The sequence below is a fragment of the Lynx canadensis genome, chromosome E2, assembly GCF_007474595.2.
Source record: "Lynx canadensis isolate LIC74 chromosome E2, mLynCan4.pri.v2, whole genome shotgun sequence".
Taxonomy (NCBI): Eukaryota; Metazoa; Chordata; class Mammalia; order Carnivora; family Felidae; genus Lynx; species Lynx canadensis.
This window is the reverse complement of record NC_044317.1, coordinates 60,585,170-60,603,108: the sequence shown is the minus strand read 5'-3', so window position 1 is coordinate 60,603,108 and position 17,939 is coordinate 60,585,170. Positions and strand designations below refer to the sequence as shown.

At 41.1% G+C, this 17,939-nt stretch overlaps 1 protein-coding gene across 2 annotated transcripts in view; it reads left to right on the top strand.

Moving 5' to 3' along the window:
• Window positions 1–13,078, top strand: part of LOC115502257 (zinc finger protein 418-like) — a 98,298-nt gene extending 85,220 nt beyond the window's left edge. The window contains exon 3 of one of the 2 annotated variants that reach the window (XM_030297451.2): window positions 7,702–13,078. In XM_030297451.2, the coding sequence (XP_030153311.1) occupies window positions 7,702–10,505 (2,804 nt within the window). In that variant the 3' untranslated portion in view covers window positions 10,506–13,078. The remainder of the gene's footprint in view (window positions 1–7,701) is intronic. The other variant, XM_030297450.1, reaches the window with a different exon arrangement.
• The last annotated feature ends 4,861 nt before the right edge of the window (window positions 13,079–17,939 follow it).

Sequence of the window (17,939 nt, the reverse complement as noted above, 5' to 3'; positions counted from 1 at the left end):
ACACAATGGAACTACGTGGCAATGAGAAAGAATGAAATATGGCCTTTTGTAGCAACGTGAATGGAACTGGAGAGTGTTATGCTAAGTGAAATAAGTCATACAGAGAAAGACAGATGCCTTATGTTTTCACTCTTATGTGGATCCTGAGAAACTTAACAGAAGACCATGTGGGAGGGGAAGGAAAAAAAAAAAAAGGTTAGAGAGGGAGGGAGCCAAAACATAAGAGACTCTTAAAAACTGAGAACTGGGGCGCCTGGGTGGCGCAGTCGGTTAAGCGTCCGACTTCAGCCAGGTCACGATCTCGCGGTCCGTGAGTTCGAGCCCCGCGTCAGGCTCTGGGCTGATGGCTCGGAGCCTGGAGCCTGTTTCCGATTCTGTGTCTCCCTCTCTCTCTGCCCCTCCCCCATTCATGCTCTGTCTCTCTCTGTCCCAAAATAAATAAAAAACGTTGAAAAAAAAAAAAATTTTAAAAACTGAGAACTAACTGAGGGTTGATGGGGGGTGGGAGGGTGGGTGATGGGTATTGAGGAGGGCACCTGTTGGGATGAGCACTGGGTGTTGTATGGAAACCAATTTGACAATAAATTTCATATTAAAAAAAAAAAGATGTTGATAGAAATCTTGTGGTCATGACCTTTTCTTTGTTGGGAGATATTTGATTTCTGAATCAATTTCCTTGTCATTTGGATTTTATGTCTTACAATTCAGTGTTGGTAGGTTGTATGTTTGTAGGACTTTATTCTATGTTATCTAATATGTTGGTGTATATCGTTCATAGTAGTGTTTTATGATCCTTTGTGTTTCTGTGCTCTCGCTTGCAATTTCTCCTCTTATATTTCTGCATTAATTTATTTGAGTCTTGCCTTTGTTCTAAGTCTAGCTAAAGGTTTTTCAAGTTTCTGCTCAGAAAACCAGCTCTTAGTATTGTTTATCTTTTTATTTTTCTAGTTTCTATTTTATTTTTGGTCTGATCTTTGTGTTTTCCTTTGTTTCTCTAACTTTGGTCTTAGTTTGTTATTTTTCTAGTTTCTTAAGGTGTAAAGTTAGGTTGTTTCTTGGAGATCTTTTCTTTTTTTAAGAGCCGGCATTTATTGCTCTAAACTTTTTTCTTAGAACTGACTTTTCACATTCTATATAGGTATTTTTATGTATGTATGTATGTATGTTTGTATGTATTTATTTATTTACTAATGTTTGTTTATTTTTAAGAGAGAGAGTGTGAGTGGGGCAGTGGCAGAGGGGGACAGAGCACCTGAAGCAGGCTCTATGCTGACAGCAGAGAGCCCAATGTGGGGCTTGAACTCACAAGCTGCGAGATCATGACCTGAGCGGAAGGAAGACACTTCAACTGAGCCACCCAGGTGCTCTCCATATAGATACTTTTAAATGTTTATTTTTATCTTAGCGTGAGCGGGGGGAGGGGCAGAGACAGAGGGGGACAGACGTTCAGAAGCAGGCTCTGTGCTAACGGCATCAGACTCAATGCGGAGTTTGAACTCATGAACTGTGAGATCGTGACCTGAACCGAAGTGGGACACTCAACTGACTGAGCCACCCAGGCACCCCTCACATTCCATAGATTTTGTTTCCACTTTTGTTTTTCTTAAGATACTTTTTTATTTTGCTTTTGATTTATCCTTTGGCCAACTGATTGGATAGGCATGTGTTGTTTAATGTCCACATATTTGAATTGTTAAGTTTCCTCATGTTACTGATTTCTAGTTTCATCCATTGTTAGGAAAAGGTACTTGACAGAATTTCAGTCTTCTGAAATTTGTTAAGACTTGTTTGACATGTGATTTATCTTAGAGAATATTCTGTGTCACTTGAGAGTGTGTATGCTGCTATAGTGAAATGGAATGTTCTATATATGTCTTTTCCATCCATTTGGACGAGAATGTTCAATTCAGATATATTCTTATTAGTATTTTTTGTCTGGATATCTGCCTGTTGTTGAAAGGGGGATATTGATAATTAATATCTGATTGCTGTCTTTTCTGTCTTCAGATCTAGTTGAATTTGCTTAATACTTAAATTAGATGCTTTATGTGATGCATATATACATAAAATTCGTGCATTCTCTTTATGATTTCATTCCTTTATCATTATGTAATGACCTTCTTTGTCTCTTGACAGTTGTTAACTTAAAGTCTGTTGTATCTCCTGTAAGTATAGCTACCCCTACTCTGTTTTGGTTTCTATTTGTGTGGACTGTCTTTCTCAATTCCTTCACTTTCAGCTTCTGTGTGTCCTTAAGGCTGAAGTTACTCTAGTGTTGGCAGCATATAGTTGGGTCATGTTTTGTTTTGAGTTCAGCCACTCTGTCTTTTGATTGGAGAATTCTATTAGGACCTACTGTTGCCATGTTAATTATCGTCTCAGAGTGTTGTAGTATCTTTCTTCTTCATCTTTTGCTGTCTTCCTTGGTGATCTGATGATTTCCCGTGGTCTTATGCTTCCATTCCTTTCTCTTTTGTATCTCCTATAGGTTTTTGCTTTGTGGTTACCATGAGGCTTACATAAATAATCTCGGGGCAGCTGGGTGGCTCAAGTCTGAGCGTCTGACTCTTGATTCACATCGTGATCTCATGGTTTGTGGGTTTGTGCCCCGCATTGAGATCCACACTGACAGCACAGAACCTGATTGGGATTCTCTTTCTGTCCCTCCCCCCACTCACATGTGCGCGCTCTCTCTCTCTCTCTCTTAATAAATAAACTTAACGAAAAAAAGAATGCCTCATCAAGAATGATGAGATAAAGTGAGGTGAATGATATAGGCATTGTGACATAGCATTAGGCTACTAGAGACCCTCTGAACTGTTATAATGAAGAAGGATCATTTACTTTTGCAGCTTTTTTTTAAAGTTTATTTATTTTGAGAGATAGCATAAATGGGGAAGGGCAGATAGAAGGAGAGACAGAATCCCAAGCAGGCTCCGTACTGTCAGCACAGAATCCAATGCAGGGCTGAAACTCACAAACTGTGAGATCATGACCTGAGCCGAGATGAAGAGACGCTTAACTGACTGCACTACCTAGGTGCCCCCATTTGCTTTTGGACCATCGTTGACCATGGGTAAGTGAAACCATGGAAAGTGAAATGGATGAGGGACTCCTGTATTTTGACTATGACTATATAATTGCATTTACCAGTGTATTCTATATTTTCATGTTACTAATTAGCATACTTTCATTTCAGCTTGAAGAACTGTTGTAGCATCTTCTGTAGGGTACATCAAGTGGTGATGAACTCCCTTAGCTTCTGTTTGTCTGGGAAAGCAGTTCTCCTTTATTTCTGAATGAGAACTTTGCTAGTAAAGTATTTTTGGTTTGCAGTTTCTTTGTTTCAGCATTTACAGAACACACCATGCCACTCTCCTAGTATTCAGTGTTACAGCTAAGAACACTACTCATACCCTAATGGAGGTTGGGGGGGGCGGTTCCCTTGTGTGAGTTCTCTTCCCACAGCTTTCAAATTCTCTGTCATTATATTTCGATTTTTATTATATAGTTGACTTTTTTTTTTTTTTTTTTTTTGTTAAGAGCGAGAAGGCACAAGTGAGCAAGGGGCAGAGAGAAAGAGAGAATCCCACGAGGGGCATAGAGAGAGAGGGAGAGAGAATTGGGGCTCACCTGGGGTTCATGCTCACCTGAAGCAGGGCTCCAGCTCACCCGATACGGGACTTGAACTCACAAACTGAGATCATGACTTGAGCCTTCTCAACCGAAGCCACCCAGGTGCCCCATATATTTGACCTTTGAACAACACAGGGGTTAGGGGCGCTAACCCCCATGCAGCCAAAAATGCATGTATAACTTTTGACTTCTCCCAGAACTTAGTTACTATTAGCCTACTCTTCACCAAAGCCTTACTAATAACATAAATTAACTCATATTTTGTACATTATACATCTACTGTATTCTTACATTAAAGTAAGCCAGAGAAAAGAATATGCTAAAATCATAAGGAAGAGTAAATACATTTATAGTATTTTACTGTATTTACTGGAAAAAGTCTGCTTATAAATTAATCCACACAGTTCGAACCCATGTTGTTCTTAAGGGTCACTGTAATGTGTCGTCTTTTTTTCTTTTTTCTTTTTTTTTTTTAAAGATTTTATTTTTAAGTAATCTCTGTATCCAACATGTGTCTTGAACTCATGACCCCAAGATCAAGCGTCTCATGCTTTTCTGACTGAGCCAACCAGGTGCCCCTGTAATGTGTCTTGGTAAAGTCCTCTTTGGTTTGAATCTTTTTGGGGACTTATGAGCATCATATACCTGTATGTTCATGTCTGTCCCCAGATCTGGGAAGTTTTCATCCATTATTTTATAATCTGTGACTGTTTACATCAGATTTCTGTCCCTTTCTGTCTGTCTGTCTGTCTTCTCCTTCAGGACCACCATAATGCAAATATTGTTTTATGATGTATAATCCACACAGACTTTCCTTGTTCAATTTTTTTGTTGTCTTTTTTCTAATTTGAATAATTTCAAAAGTATCTTCAGTTTCAGATTTTCTTTTTTTTTTTTTTTTTCCTTTTCAGATTCATTCTTTTGATTGATCAGGTTGGCTGCTGATTCTCTCTTCTGTATTTTTTTGTTGGTTTCATTCATTGTATTCTTCACCTTAACTTTTTTTATTATTAAATTTAAATTCCAGTATAGTTAACATACAGTGTTATATTTGTTTCAGGTGTACAATATAGTATGCCATAATTTGTTTGGTTCTTTTTTATATTTTTGTATCTGTCGAAAATCTTTTGTAATTGTTTCCCTTATTTCATTAAATTGTATTTTCTTGTAGCTCAGTGAACTCCCTTAAGACAATTAGTTTGAATTCTTTGACAGTTCATAGATCTGCATTTTGTTAGGGTGATGGATAAATTACTGTGTTCCTTTGGGGGTGTTCTGTTTCCTTGATTTTTTTGTGTTTCTTGTAGCCTTGCATTGATGTCTGTACATTTCATGGAGTAGTCACTTCTAGACTTTACAGAAAGATTTTAGTGGGGAAGATCTTTACCTGTGTGTGGCAGTTCCCACTACAAGATGGCCAAGAGGCTTAGTGTCTGCAGCTCTGTCATCTGAGATCAATGTTAGAAAGATTGCAGGAGTCCTCAATAGCTAAGGCTCTGTGTGTCCACAGTAGTAGAGAAACACTTTCTCCCACAGGAAGTATTTTGGCCATGGGGTTCCCATCTTGATGCCCAGTCCAGCTCTTGGGTGTCTTCGTGGTGGTGGTAGCATTGGTGTCTGATATGCAGGCATCTGTGGAGCAGGTACAGGTCTGGTTTCTAGGGTGTGAGCTGACACAGAGCATTAGCAGTTCTAGGGTCCCAGATGCCAAATAGTCTGCAGCAGTGTTGAGTGTGCTATGTGAGATGCGGTTGGACACTGAGCATTGATGGAACCTGTGACAGGAGCATGGGTACATTTAGACAGTGTCTCTGGGTTTTGAGGAGCTGGCTGGCCCACAGTGGCCATGGCCTTGGTACTTGAGGCTTGGGCACTCAGGTGACAGCCATGGAGTCAGGTTATGGAATATGGGCAACCACGGAGCAGTTGCATCTCTTGGGTCCAGGGTGTGTGCGGGTTTGATGTGAGTGCCAGCTCTGCTCCCGGGGTGGAGCAGTAGCTCCTTTTTTGGCAGAGGGGGCAGCTCAGTTATTATTCCCTGGCAGGTCCCCATGGTGTCAGCTGTCGGTCATGTTAGTGCAGAAGCTGCCAGGGTCTTCTGCACAGCAGACATCTGGGGTCCATGTCTACAAACACCTGGACACTTCTGCTGTGTAACCTGTGATAGTCCACAGCGGTAGTGGGACTTGTTGAGGTTCGCGGCAGTGGCTGCTGGGGTCCCCTGTAGAGTAGGCCACTGCAGAATGCAGTGGCGTCACCCCTTTGGCTGACACATATAGTGCCCACCCTTATTTTCTGTCTCTCCAGGTGTCTTCACTAAGCCAGTGTCCCCATCGATCCTTTTTGTGGTTATTCTCCTTTTTGTGTGCTCCCTTGTGTTGCGGTTGTGTCTTAATTGGACTCTTTTTTAATATTTTTTTAATGTGTTAGAGAAAGCAAGAAGGGGAAGGGCAGAGAGAGAGGTAGAGAGAGAATCCCCTGCAGGCTCCACGCTGTCAGTGCAGAGCCCAACGTGGGGCTCAGTCCCATGAACTGTGAGATCATGACCTGAGCTGAAATCAGGAGTCGGATGCTTAACCAACTGAGCCACCCAGGTGCCCCTCTTGTTAAAAATGTTTTAAAATTTTCATTTAAGTCTAAGGTTGTTAACATGTAGTGTAATAATGGTTTCAAGAGTAGAATTTAGTGATTTATCACTTACATATAACACTCAGTGCTCATCCCAACAAGCATCCTCCTTAATGCCCATCACCCATTTAGTCCACCCTTCGCCCACCTCTCCTCCAGCAACCCTCAGTTTGTTCTTTGTATTTAAGAGTCTCCCTCTCTGTTTTTATCTTATTTATTTTTCCTTCCCTTCCCCTATGTTCATCTGTTTTGTTTCTCAAATTCCACATATGAATGAAATCGCAGAATATTTGTCTTTCTCTGACTGATTTCACTTAGCATAATATACTCTAGTTCCATCCACATTATTGCAAATGGCAAGATTGCATTCCTTTTGATCACTGAGTAATATTCCTCTGTGTGTGTGTGTACACATGTATGTACATACGTACACATGCCACATCATCTTTCATTAGTCGAAGGACATTGGGTTCTTTCCATAATTTGGATATTGTTGATAGCCAGCCGCCCCTCTTAATTGGACTCCTAAGCCTGCTAAGGTCAAAGGCTGGTTTCCTCTGCTGTCATGCTGACATCATCTACCTTGCTCTTTTTTCTAGGCCTCTTGTGTGCTGGACAGCCCCGGGACAGGGCTGGCTATTCATTTGTCCTGTTTTTCCCTTAGGACTTGTATCATCCATGTCCCGTGTAGTTGCTCAGGGCTTACAGAGAAGAGTCCTTGCGTATTACAGGATGGACATGACTCCAGATGTGGCAAGGTGGACTCAGCGGGGGAAGGGGTGGGCTGGTCCTGGTGAATGGCTGGAGAGAGTGTGCCATCAGGGATGTGCTCAGGTTACACCAGAAACCTGTCTTTATTCACCCCCACTTTTCATGTCATTTCCACTGGCCGCACTTCATTACTACCTTCTTCTTCTCTGGTTTGACACTTTGCCAATTTCTTGGTTCTTCTCATCGTTTCTACTATGACTTTCAGTGCAGTGATGATCATCACCTCCGTGTCTCCTCATCTCACCCATTTCTCTCAGTGTTCTTTCTGTGTGCTCCAGCATTAGCCATGAGATATTCACGCGTCCTTACAATGACATGGAACAGCAGCTAATCTGTTGCAGCTGGATTTTAGTGGGCTTGGATGCATGCTTCTACTCAGCATCTCATCAGCCGTGGCAAAGGTCCTGCCAATAACCGTTGGCAGAGAAACGAGTTGTAGTCTTCATCTCTCTTCCTTGTCTCATACGCTGTCTTTGTTTCCTTCCCTGGTGGGTTATCCACCAGTCTGTGACCTTAGGATCCCAGCAATGCACAACCGAATTCCAACTCCTGTGTCTGGAAAAGCATCCCATAAACTTGTGCCTACACGAGACAGGTGCATATGCGTGACGGGCTCACCCCTCACTGTAGTCACCACGTATTTCATGAGAGTTTCTTTGCGTTCAGGTTGCTGCTGTGGAGCAGAGGATGCGGAGGCACCCCTTGAACAGAGCGTTTCTGTAGGTGTGTCACAGGCCGGCACGCCCAAGGCAGCTCTGTCTTCCCGGAAGACCCACCCCTGTGAGATGTGCGGTCCGGTCTTGAGAGACGTTTTCCGCTTGGCTGAGCACCAGGGAAAGCCAAGCAGCCAGAAACTGTTGAGGTGTGGGGCATGCGCACAACGATTTTACTTCAGCGTAAACTTTCAGCGGCAGCCGGAGCAGCACACGGGAGAGAAACCATTCAGAAGCAGCGTGGACAGGACCTCTTTTGTGAAGAGCTGTGGATTCCATGATTCAGGAAAGCCCTTTACCTGTGGAGAGATTGAGAAAGACTTCCTGCCTGGCTCGGGGCATCTGCAACAAGGGGCCATTCATACTGGAGAAAAGCTAAACACAATCAGCCAGTGCAGGGCAACTATACAGAGCAGAAAAAGTCATTACACCTGGGGAGAATGCAAGAAAGCCTTCGGTCCCAAACACACGCTTTCTCAGGACCAGTGTTTTGTGTGCAGTGAATGTGGGAAAACATTCAGGTACAAATCTTCATTTGTTATCCACCAGAGATTGCATACTGGAAAAAGGCATCACGAGTTTGATGAATGTGGAAAATCCCTTCGGCAAAGCTCAGCCCTCAGTCAACATGGAAAGACTCACTCTGGATCCAGGCAATACAAGTGCAGCAAATGTGGGAAATCTTTAAGCCACAAATCCGTTCTCATTCATCCCCAGCGATGGCACGGTGGAGAAAACAGTTATATGTGTGGTGAATGTGCAAAATCTTTTAGTCAGAGCTCGGTGTTGATTCCATGTAGAGTTCAAACTGGAGAAAGGCCTTATAAGTGTGGTGACTGTGCAAAATCTTTTACCTCTATCTCTGCCCTAAGTTATCATCAGAGATCTCACACAGGGGAAAGGCCCTATGAGTGCAGTGAATGTGGGAAGTCTTTTATCTCTAGGTCTGACCTCCGTTATCATCAGAGAGTTCATTCTGGAGAAAGGCCTTACGAATGCAGTGAATGTGGGAAATCCTTTATCACTCGTACTGCTCTCCGTTATCATCACAGGGTTCACACTGGGGAGAGGCCTTATGAGTGCAGTGAATGTGGCAAGTCCTTTACCCGAAGAAATAACCTCATCATACACCTAAGAGTTCACTCAGGTGAAAGACCTTATGAGTGTAGTGAATGTGGGAAATCTTTTACCTTTAGTTCCAGCCTTCGTTATCACCACAGAGTTCACACTGGAGAAAGACCTTATGAGTGTAGTGAATGTGGGAAATCTTTTAACAATAGGTGGACACTCATTCGACACCGGAGAATTCACACAGGAGAAAAGCCGTATGTGTGCAATAAATGTGGGAAATCTTTTACCTGTAGCTCCACCCTCCAGTATCATCATCGAGGTCACCTTGGAGAGAGGCCTTATGAGTGCAGTGAATGTGGGAGATCTTTTACTACTAGCTCTGCCCTCCGTTATCACCAGAGAGTTCACACTGGAGAAAGGCCTTATGAGTGTAACGAATGTGGGAAATCTTTTATTTCTAGATCTGACCTCCATTATCATCATAGAGTTCATTCTGGAGAAAGGCCTTATGAGTGTAGTGAATGTGGGAAATCCTTTATCCGAAGAAATAACCTTATTTTACATCAGAGAGTTCACACAGGAGAAAGGCCTTACAAGTGTAGTGAATGTGGGAAATCTTTTAATAATAGGTGGACCCTGATTCAACACCAGAGAGTTCACACAGGAGAAAAACCGTATGTGTGCAATGAATGTGGGAAATCTTTTACCTGTAGCTCCACACTTTGTTACCATCAAAGAGTTCATGAAGGTAAAAGGCCATATGAGTGCAGTGAATGTGGGAAATCTTTTACCTCCAGTTCTACCCTCCGTTACCATCAGAGAGTTCACACAGGAGAGAGGCCTTACAAGTGCAGTGAATGTGGGAAATCTTTTACCTTTAGTGCCAGCCTTCGTTATCATCACAGAGTGCACAGTGGAGAAAGACCTTATGAGTGCAGTGAATGTGGGAAATCCTTTAAGGATAGATCACAATTCAATAAACACCGGAGAACTCACACGGGAGAAAGGCCTTATGAGTGCAGTGAATGTGGGAAGACTTTTAGCCAAAAATCTTCCCTGTCAATACACCAGAGAATTCATAATAGTGAACGGTCTTATGAGTGTAGTGCTTGTGGGAAATCCTTTACATCTATCTCTGGCCTTGGTTATCATCATAGAGTTCATAGAGGAGAAAAGCCTTATCAGTGCAGTGAATGTGGGAAATCTTTTACCAACAGCTCCATACTGATTCGACACCAGAGAGTTCACACAGGAGAAAGACCTTATGTGTGCAGTGAATGTGGGAAGTCTTTTACCAGTAGCGCTACCCTCTCTTACCATCAGAGAGTTCATGCAGGGAAAAGGCCTTACGAATGCAGTGAATGTGGGAAGTCTTTTACTTCCAGTTCCACTCTTCGTTATCATCAGAGAGTTCATGCAGGAGACAGGCCTTATGGGTGTAGTGAATGTGGGAAATCTTTTATTTCTAGCTCCAAGCTACGTTATCATCAGAGAGTTCACACTGGAGAAAGGCCTTATGAGTGCAGCGAATGTGGAAAATCCTTCAGGGATAGTTCCCAATTCAGTCAACACCGGAGAGGTCACACTGGAGAAAGGCCTTATGAGTGCAGTGAATGTGGGAAATTTTTTACACGAAAATCTACACTCTCTCAACATCAGAGAGTTCACGCTAGAGAAAGGCCTTAGGTGTGCGGGGAATGTTCAATTTCCTATCCACTGTAACAACTCTGGAGGGAGCTTTGAGGAGTCCTCTATCTGGACTGAATCTCAGACATCTAAACATGCTCAGTGGGGAGATCCCTTGTAAGTTTCATTGACATGGTAAGCTTGTGTAAATATGTTGCACTTTCCATACTGTTCAGGGCTCTTTCCAGATTTAGGTCACAGCTAGAACTTGTGCCCAAAGCCTGTTCTCCTCTACCGCCTGGCAGGTCCCCAAGGTGTGCATTAGTTCACCACCACAGTGTGTTCAGGGAGGCTGACCTTTGTTCTCTCATGAATTGGAGCAAATTAGGAGTAACCTGAGCCCTTAGGGGTCAGCTTCCCCATCTCCTTGACTACCTTCAGCCTGAACCTGAATCATTGATGACCCAGAGAATATGAGTTTGGCTGGCAGCTTACAGAGAATAACTACCTTTTTCAGGGACATGATGGTCTCCTGTGATACTTGTGAGATGTTTTTTCAGTTTCCAAGTCACAAACTTGAGAGTGGTCTGCTGCACATTGCTTTGGCTTAAACAATAATCCAGGCCCTTTTTTTTTTTAATGTTTATTTTTTAGAGCGAGCACACACGAGTGGGAGAGGGCCAAGAGAGAGAGAATCTGGAGCAGGTTCCAGGCTCTGAGCTGTCAGCACAGAGCCCTATGTGGGGCTCAAACCCACAAACCATAAGATCATGAGCTGAGCCAAAGTCAGACGCTGAACCAACTGAGCCACCCACGTGCCCCTCGAGGCCTTACTTTTTAAATCCTTTTTAATCTTGAATGTTCTACTTACTCTGTGGGGTAGTTTATAAACAGATTTGGGCTCAACAGCCATCAGAGGGTGAACTTTTTAGGAGTCTCAAATTGTCCATGCCTGAGGAGGGAGAGGATGATGGCAGAAAGTAGCTTGCCAGCCTTGACCAAATCTGTATCGCTGCCCCACAACCTCTGAAAAACTGCAGGGCTTTCTGGTTTTCATTTGAGGTCTGGATGCTTTGTGTTTTAGGAGTCTCAGTGATGACCCCAAGCAGGGGACAAGTGTGAGACCCTCAGAGGCTTTTGAAAGCAGCATGAATTTTTCACTTACTCAGAGGAGCTATCACAGGGGATGTCAGTACTGTTGAGGTGTTTTCTTCCACAGCTCTGCAAACAGCCATGTGCCCTGATGTCCACAATCCATTGGGCCAGGGTCACTGGTTGTAAGACCACAGGCATCTGGGGAAGTCATAATTCATAAAGAAACACTGGCTTAATAGGGAGTGGAGGAAACTGCAGCCAACTTGATGGAATGTGCCTCTTCTAAAAATGTGTCCAGGAAAGTTTCTGTGACCATGACTTTGCAGGATCAGTGTGTACACAAATCTCAGGACCTCCGGGCACATTTATCTTATGTAGCTAAAGTAATTGTCAGAGAAAAAAATAAAAATTAAAATAATCAAAAGGTTTTGTGGATTCTGTGATGTTTGCCTCAAAGCCGTTATCACACAGACAGGAAAAGAAAAAGATAAAGGAGGATCTATATTCCTGGGATGTGGAGCATTCCTGTTGACTTGTATGGAAATATTATTCACTGTTCTCCACATTTGCTGCCACTGAGGTGATACCCCCATAGGCGTGGGGAAGATTGATGGAGTCAATGTGCCAAACAGGTTGCCAAACCTGTTTTCCAAAAAGAGTGGGACAGTCTATCTTGAGCTTTATTCAAGATCTAGCCTACATGTACTAACCTGCATATATTTAAAGTATAATTTTATAAGTTTTGGCATAGTTCTGAACCTCTAAAGCCATCATCATAGTCCTGATAATAACCATATCTGTCACAGTATGTTTACTTAGGTCCTTTTTATAATCCTTGCATCTCCCACCTCTGTAGGTAACCATTTGTTTCTCCTACAATAGACAGATTGAGTTTATGTTTGGAATTTATGTGTCACAATTACTTTGAGACTCATCAATGATACTATGTGAGTAGTGGGTTTTATTCATTTTTGCCAAGTAATATTTTTGGATATACCAGTTTATCCATTTATCAGTGTACGAGGATTTTTTTTTTTTCTAGATTTTGACTACTGAAGATAAGGCTAGTATAAACATTAGTGCTCTCTATGTGAATGTATGTTTCCTTGATCTTCTGTCAGTAACTTAAGAGTGTAATGTCTGGGTCACAGGGTAGGTAAATGTTTTACTTTTGATTCTACATTTTGCATCTTCCCAGCAGTGTCTCAGAGTTCCATTTCCTCTGTTTGGCCAATCATTTTAATTTTAGTCCTTTTAATAAGTTTTTAGTGTTATCTCACTTTCTGTTTAAATTGCATTTCTGTAAGGATTCACAATGGGCATTTTTTCCAACGTTCATTTGCTATCTACATCTTTGGTAACATGTCTGCACATATCTTTTTCCTATTCTTTGAGCTTTGACTATTTCCTTTAAGAAACAGGACAGTGAAACAAGTGTGTGTGTGCACAATTCACAATGGGATGGACACTTATGCTGTACCCTTTTAAATTTTTTCTGCATTATTAACATATTCTCCATCACATTCTTGAGTCCAGTCATTGAGGAATACAATAAAGCCTTTCTTTGTAGTGGTTTACCCATTTTCCTGCTTTATCACCATCAGTGACCATTGGTTGGTGGGCTGGAGCAGGTGGCCGATAACGTTGCATCAGGATGGGCTGGGTTAGACTTTGAGTCCCAAAACCTGGCGGGGCGGAGGGTGGGGTGGTAGTGATGCAGAGGTCAGTGATCACACTCCCCAGGTCCTGGTCCAAGCTGCCTATGTTTAATTCTTGGATTCCTGGCCATAATAAAGACCCACAGGCAAATGCGCCCATTGGGGGCCTCAGTTTTCTCTTATGTATAATGGGCATTAGGAGCTGCCCCACCCCTGGTCCTTTGGAAGATGTGAAGAGCTGTGTCCATTCCTGTATAGCTCCACCCGTAGGGGGCATCCTAGGGCCAGGCACCTGTAGCTCTCCCAGTTACCACCAGACGCCTATGCTCCCACGTGTGTGCTGGAAAGAAATGGGGCGTCTCAGAAGCCCAGAAGCCCCTGATCCAAATCAGTCCCCAAAACCCACCTGTAGGGAGGAGGGTCTGCACAACACCAAGGTCTTGGTGTGGATTCCCCAGCTAGGAATATCTGAGCAACCAGCTAGGGCCCCCTGAGCCTGTTTGCTGACTATGACATAGAAGCGATGATGGGGTTTACTTGAGCTCCTGGGAGCATCAATAAACGTAACAAAACACTGAGCACTTATGCCGGAATCCCATAGGACTTTGAGCTTGTGTATGATGTTTTATATCAAGTTTTTAATATAAATATTTCCATAACTTTCCTTTTCACAGTTCTCTCACTGTGCTTAACTCTGATTTATTGGCATTTATATTGCATTAGTAATACCCTAGTTTTGTTCGTTCTATAGAGTGCCTCATAAATCAATGTTTACTGTAGAACTTTGACTAATCCATCTATATATGACCTAGTTTATTTTCCCTTCTGAATCACTCTATAACTGAAGCCAAGAGCATGCTTGTCAATTGGTGGATTATCACAAATATTTTGATTCATTTTCATATATACTGGGAGAGCTCTTATGGACCTCTACTTGCCCTAACTGCTGAATTAATTCTCCTCACACCCTCTTAAAACAAATTCATGATACTTAAATGCAAAATGATGAGTACTATTATAAAGGTGTGTTATTCCACACCAGAGATTCTTTTCATAGTTACCTCCTGGGTTCATTAAGGATCACTTTTTTTCTTTCCTAAAAATTCAATGCAGGTTTTATTTAAAATTTATATTGTTTAATATGATGTAAACAACAGATGATAGTTGGAAAAACAAAAAGCATTCTTATTTTAATGAATATTCATTTGAGTGCACTGGAAAGCTTCCAAATACATTTTTTAAAAATTCAGTGAAATGTGGCTGGTAAAAGTGTAAGTGATAAAGTATTAAGTATTCTATAAGTTTTCTACAATTAGGATGTTTTTGAAACATTTAAAATTTTCAGTCTACTTTAGCTCTGAATGGGTTAAAGGGACGTTTTTAAATCAAAATGAAATTTTTGTATAGGTGTGTGTGTGTGTGTGTGTGTGTGTGTGTGTGTGTGTGTGTATCTCCATATATTGGATAGTTTCCACAAAAATTGTTTTAAAATTTTGCCTAATATTTTATGGCTTGTGTGAATACTGAAAATATCAGTTCTGTTTTACATTCTGTGTTATTTTTGTGATTAATTTTTTAGTTGTATTTTTGTATTTTGCATATATTTTTATTTTTAAAAAGTGAAAAGCATATTTTGTGGCTTTAAATTGAGATCTTGTTTTGTAATGACTCGGACATTTGAAACAATTTTTTTAATGTTTATTTATTTTAGAGAGAGAGACAGAGTGTGAGCAGGGGAGGGGCTGAGACAGAGGGAGATACAGAATCCAAAGGAGGCTCCAGCCTCTGAGCTGTCAGCACAGGGCCTGACGTGGGACTTGAACTCACCAACGGTGAGACCACGAACTGAGCTTAAGTCGGACACTTAACCGACCGGCCACCCAGGCACCCCATGACTTGAACATTTCAAGTGCAGTTTTGTTTAAAAAATTTTTAAATAATCTTAGGCTTTTTGTTTTCATGTTAAGATTGGTGCAATTAATTTTCTATTTGAACTGAGATACAAACTGAGATTTTTTCCTTCTCATTTGCAAAATCCATCTTAATATTTATTTCATTATTTTCTCTACAAATTGATAATCAAATTTAATACGTGTATGTCTCTAAACGTTTACCAGTATGTAGATGTCAGAGGTGTTCCCAGGCTGTCTACTGTGTACCACTAACCCATTCTGGAGGGTTTTCCTTCTAGAATAAATTTCTAGATATAAATGTAAGGTTTCTCAATAAAGTTACATTTATTATTTATGTATTTTGAGAGAGAGAGAAAGCAGGGGAAGGGCACCCCAAGCAGGTTCTGTGCTGTCAGCCCGAAGCCTGACACAGGGCTTGAACCTACCAACCATGAGGTGAGATCATGACCTGAGCTGAAATCAAGAGTCAGACGCTTAGCCAACTGAGCCACCCAGGTACCCCCATTTATTACCCATTAAAATACATAAAATTTTTTTTAATTGAAGTATAGTTGACATGTAATATATTAGTTTTAGAGGTACAACATAGTGATTTGACACATACATCATGAAACGCTCACCATAAGGGTAGTTATCTGTCACCATTCGAAGTCATTACAATATTATTGACTGTATTCCCCATGCTGTATTTTCATGTCTCTGACTTCCTTATTTTACAATGAGAAGTTTGTACTAATCAATCCCCCTCAACTATTTTGCAAATCCCTCTTTTCCTTCCTCCCTGGCAACCACTAGTTTTCCATGATTCAGTTTCTCTCCTTTGTTGTATTGTTTTTTAGATCCCACACATAAGTGAAATCATATGGTAGTTGTCCTTCTTTGACTTATTTCACTTGGCATAATGCCCTCTACATCCATACACACTGTCGTGAATGGCAAGATTCCATTTTTTTTTTTATGGCTGAGTAATAGTCCATTGTGTACATATACCACATCTTTATCCATTCATCTATCAATGGACACTTTGGTTACTTCCATATCTTGTCTATTGTAAATGATGCTGCAATAAATGCAGGGGTGCACAGATCTTTTTGAATTAGTGCTTTTGTTTTCTTCAGGTAAATATCCAGAAGTGGAACTATTGGACTGTATCGTTCTATTTTTAGTTTTTCAAGGAACCTCCATATTGCTTTCCAGAGTAGCTTCACTGACTTACATTCCCATTAACTGCATGAGCGTTCCCTTTTCTCCATATCTTCACCAACACTTGCTTGTCTTTTTGATACTAGCCATTCTGACTGGTGTGAGGTGATGTCTCATTGTGGTTTTGATTTGCATTTCCCCGATGATGAGTGATATTGAACATCTTTTCATGTGTCTGTTTGTCATCTGTATGTCTACTTTTTAAATTTTTTTTTAATGTTTATTTATTTTTAAGAGAGAGAGAGAGAGAGAGAGAGAGTGTGTGAGCAAGGGAGGGAAGGCAGAAAGAGAGAAGATGCAGAATCCAAAACAGGCTCTAGGCTCTGCACTGTCAGTACAGAGCCCAACGTGAGGCTCGAACTCACAAACCATGAGATCATGACCCGAGCCGTAGTCAGATGCCTAACCGAGCCATCCAGGTGCCCCATGCCATCTGTATGTCTTCTTGGAAACCTGTCCATTCAGGTCTTCTGGAAATTTTTAATTGATTTGGAGCTTTTTGGTGTTGAGGTATGTGAGTTCTTTACAAATTTTGGATATTAACTCCTTATTGGATATATCATTAGCAAATGTCTTTTCTGATTCAGTAGCTTGCCTTTGCATTTTTGTTGATGGTTTCCTTTGCTATGCAAAAGGTTTTTAGTTTTAGTCCTATTTATTTTTGCTTTTGTTTTCCTCATCTACAGAGACATATTCAGAAAAGTATTGCTGAGGTCAATGTACACGAGATTACTGCCTGTTTTCCTTTAGTAGTTTCATGATTTCAGGTCTTCTGTTTAGGTCTTTAATCCATTTTGAGTTTATGTTTCTGTATGGTGAAAGAATGTGGTTCAGGTTCATTCTTTTGCATGTAGGTGTCCATTTTCAATACCATTGATTGAAGAGACTGTCTTTTCCCCATACTACGTTCTTGCCTCCTTTGTCATAGATTAATCAGATAAGTGTGGGTTTATTTCTGGGCTCCCAATTTTACTTAATAACCTCAGGAATATTAGCATTTTTGTTTGAATTGTCTTTTAGTAATTTTATTTATAATATCTAATCTTCCTATATCAAAAATGGCTTATATCTATTTGTATTTAGGTCTGCTTTTCACAATTCCCATAAGTTTTTAGGTTTCTTTCCATTTTTTTAAAAAAAGCTTTTAGTGTTTATTTTTGGGAGAGAGTGATAGAGCGTGAGGCAGGGAGGGGCAGAGAGAGAGGGAGACACTGAATCCAAAGCAGGCTCCAGGCTCTGAGCTGTCAGCACAGAGCCCAATGAGGGGGCTCTAAGTCATGAACCATGAAATGACCTGAGCCCTTGTAGGATGCTCAACCGACTGAGCCACCCAGACGCCCCAATTTCTTTCAATTCTTTTGTCACATTTCTTAGTATTTATTTTTCAATTTTTTATTTATATTGCATTAAGATATTTTCTCTAAATGTTTAGATGGGAGAAAGCTTCCTACAGGATTACCATTGATTTTTTACTTTATTGCATTTCCATGTTAATATTTCATATGATTTTAAAAGGATTCTCGGCTATAGAAATGTCATTTGTTCTAAGTATAATTCATAAATATGCCCTCAGCCTTAGAGCATTAAATATTCCAGACATATCTTACCACCCATCCTCTGATCCA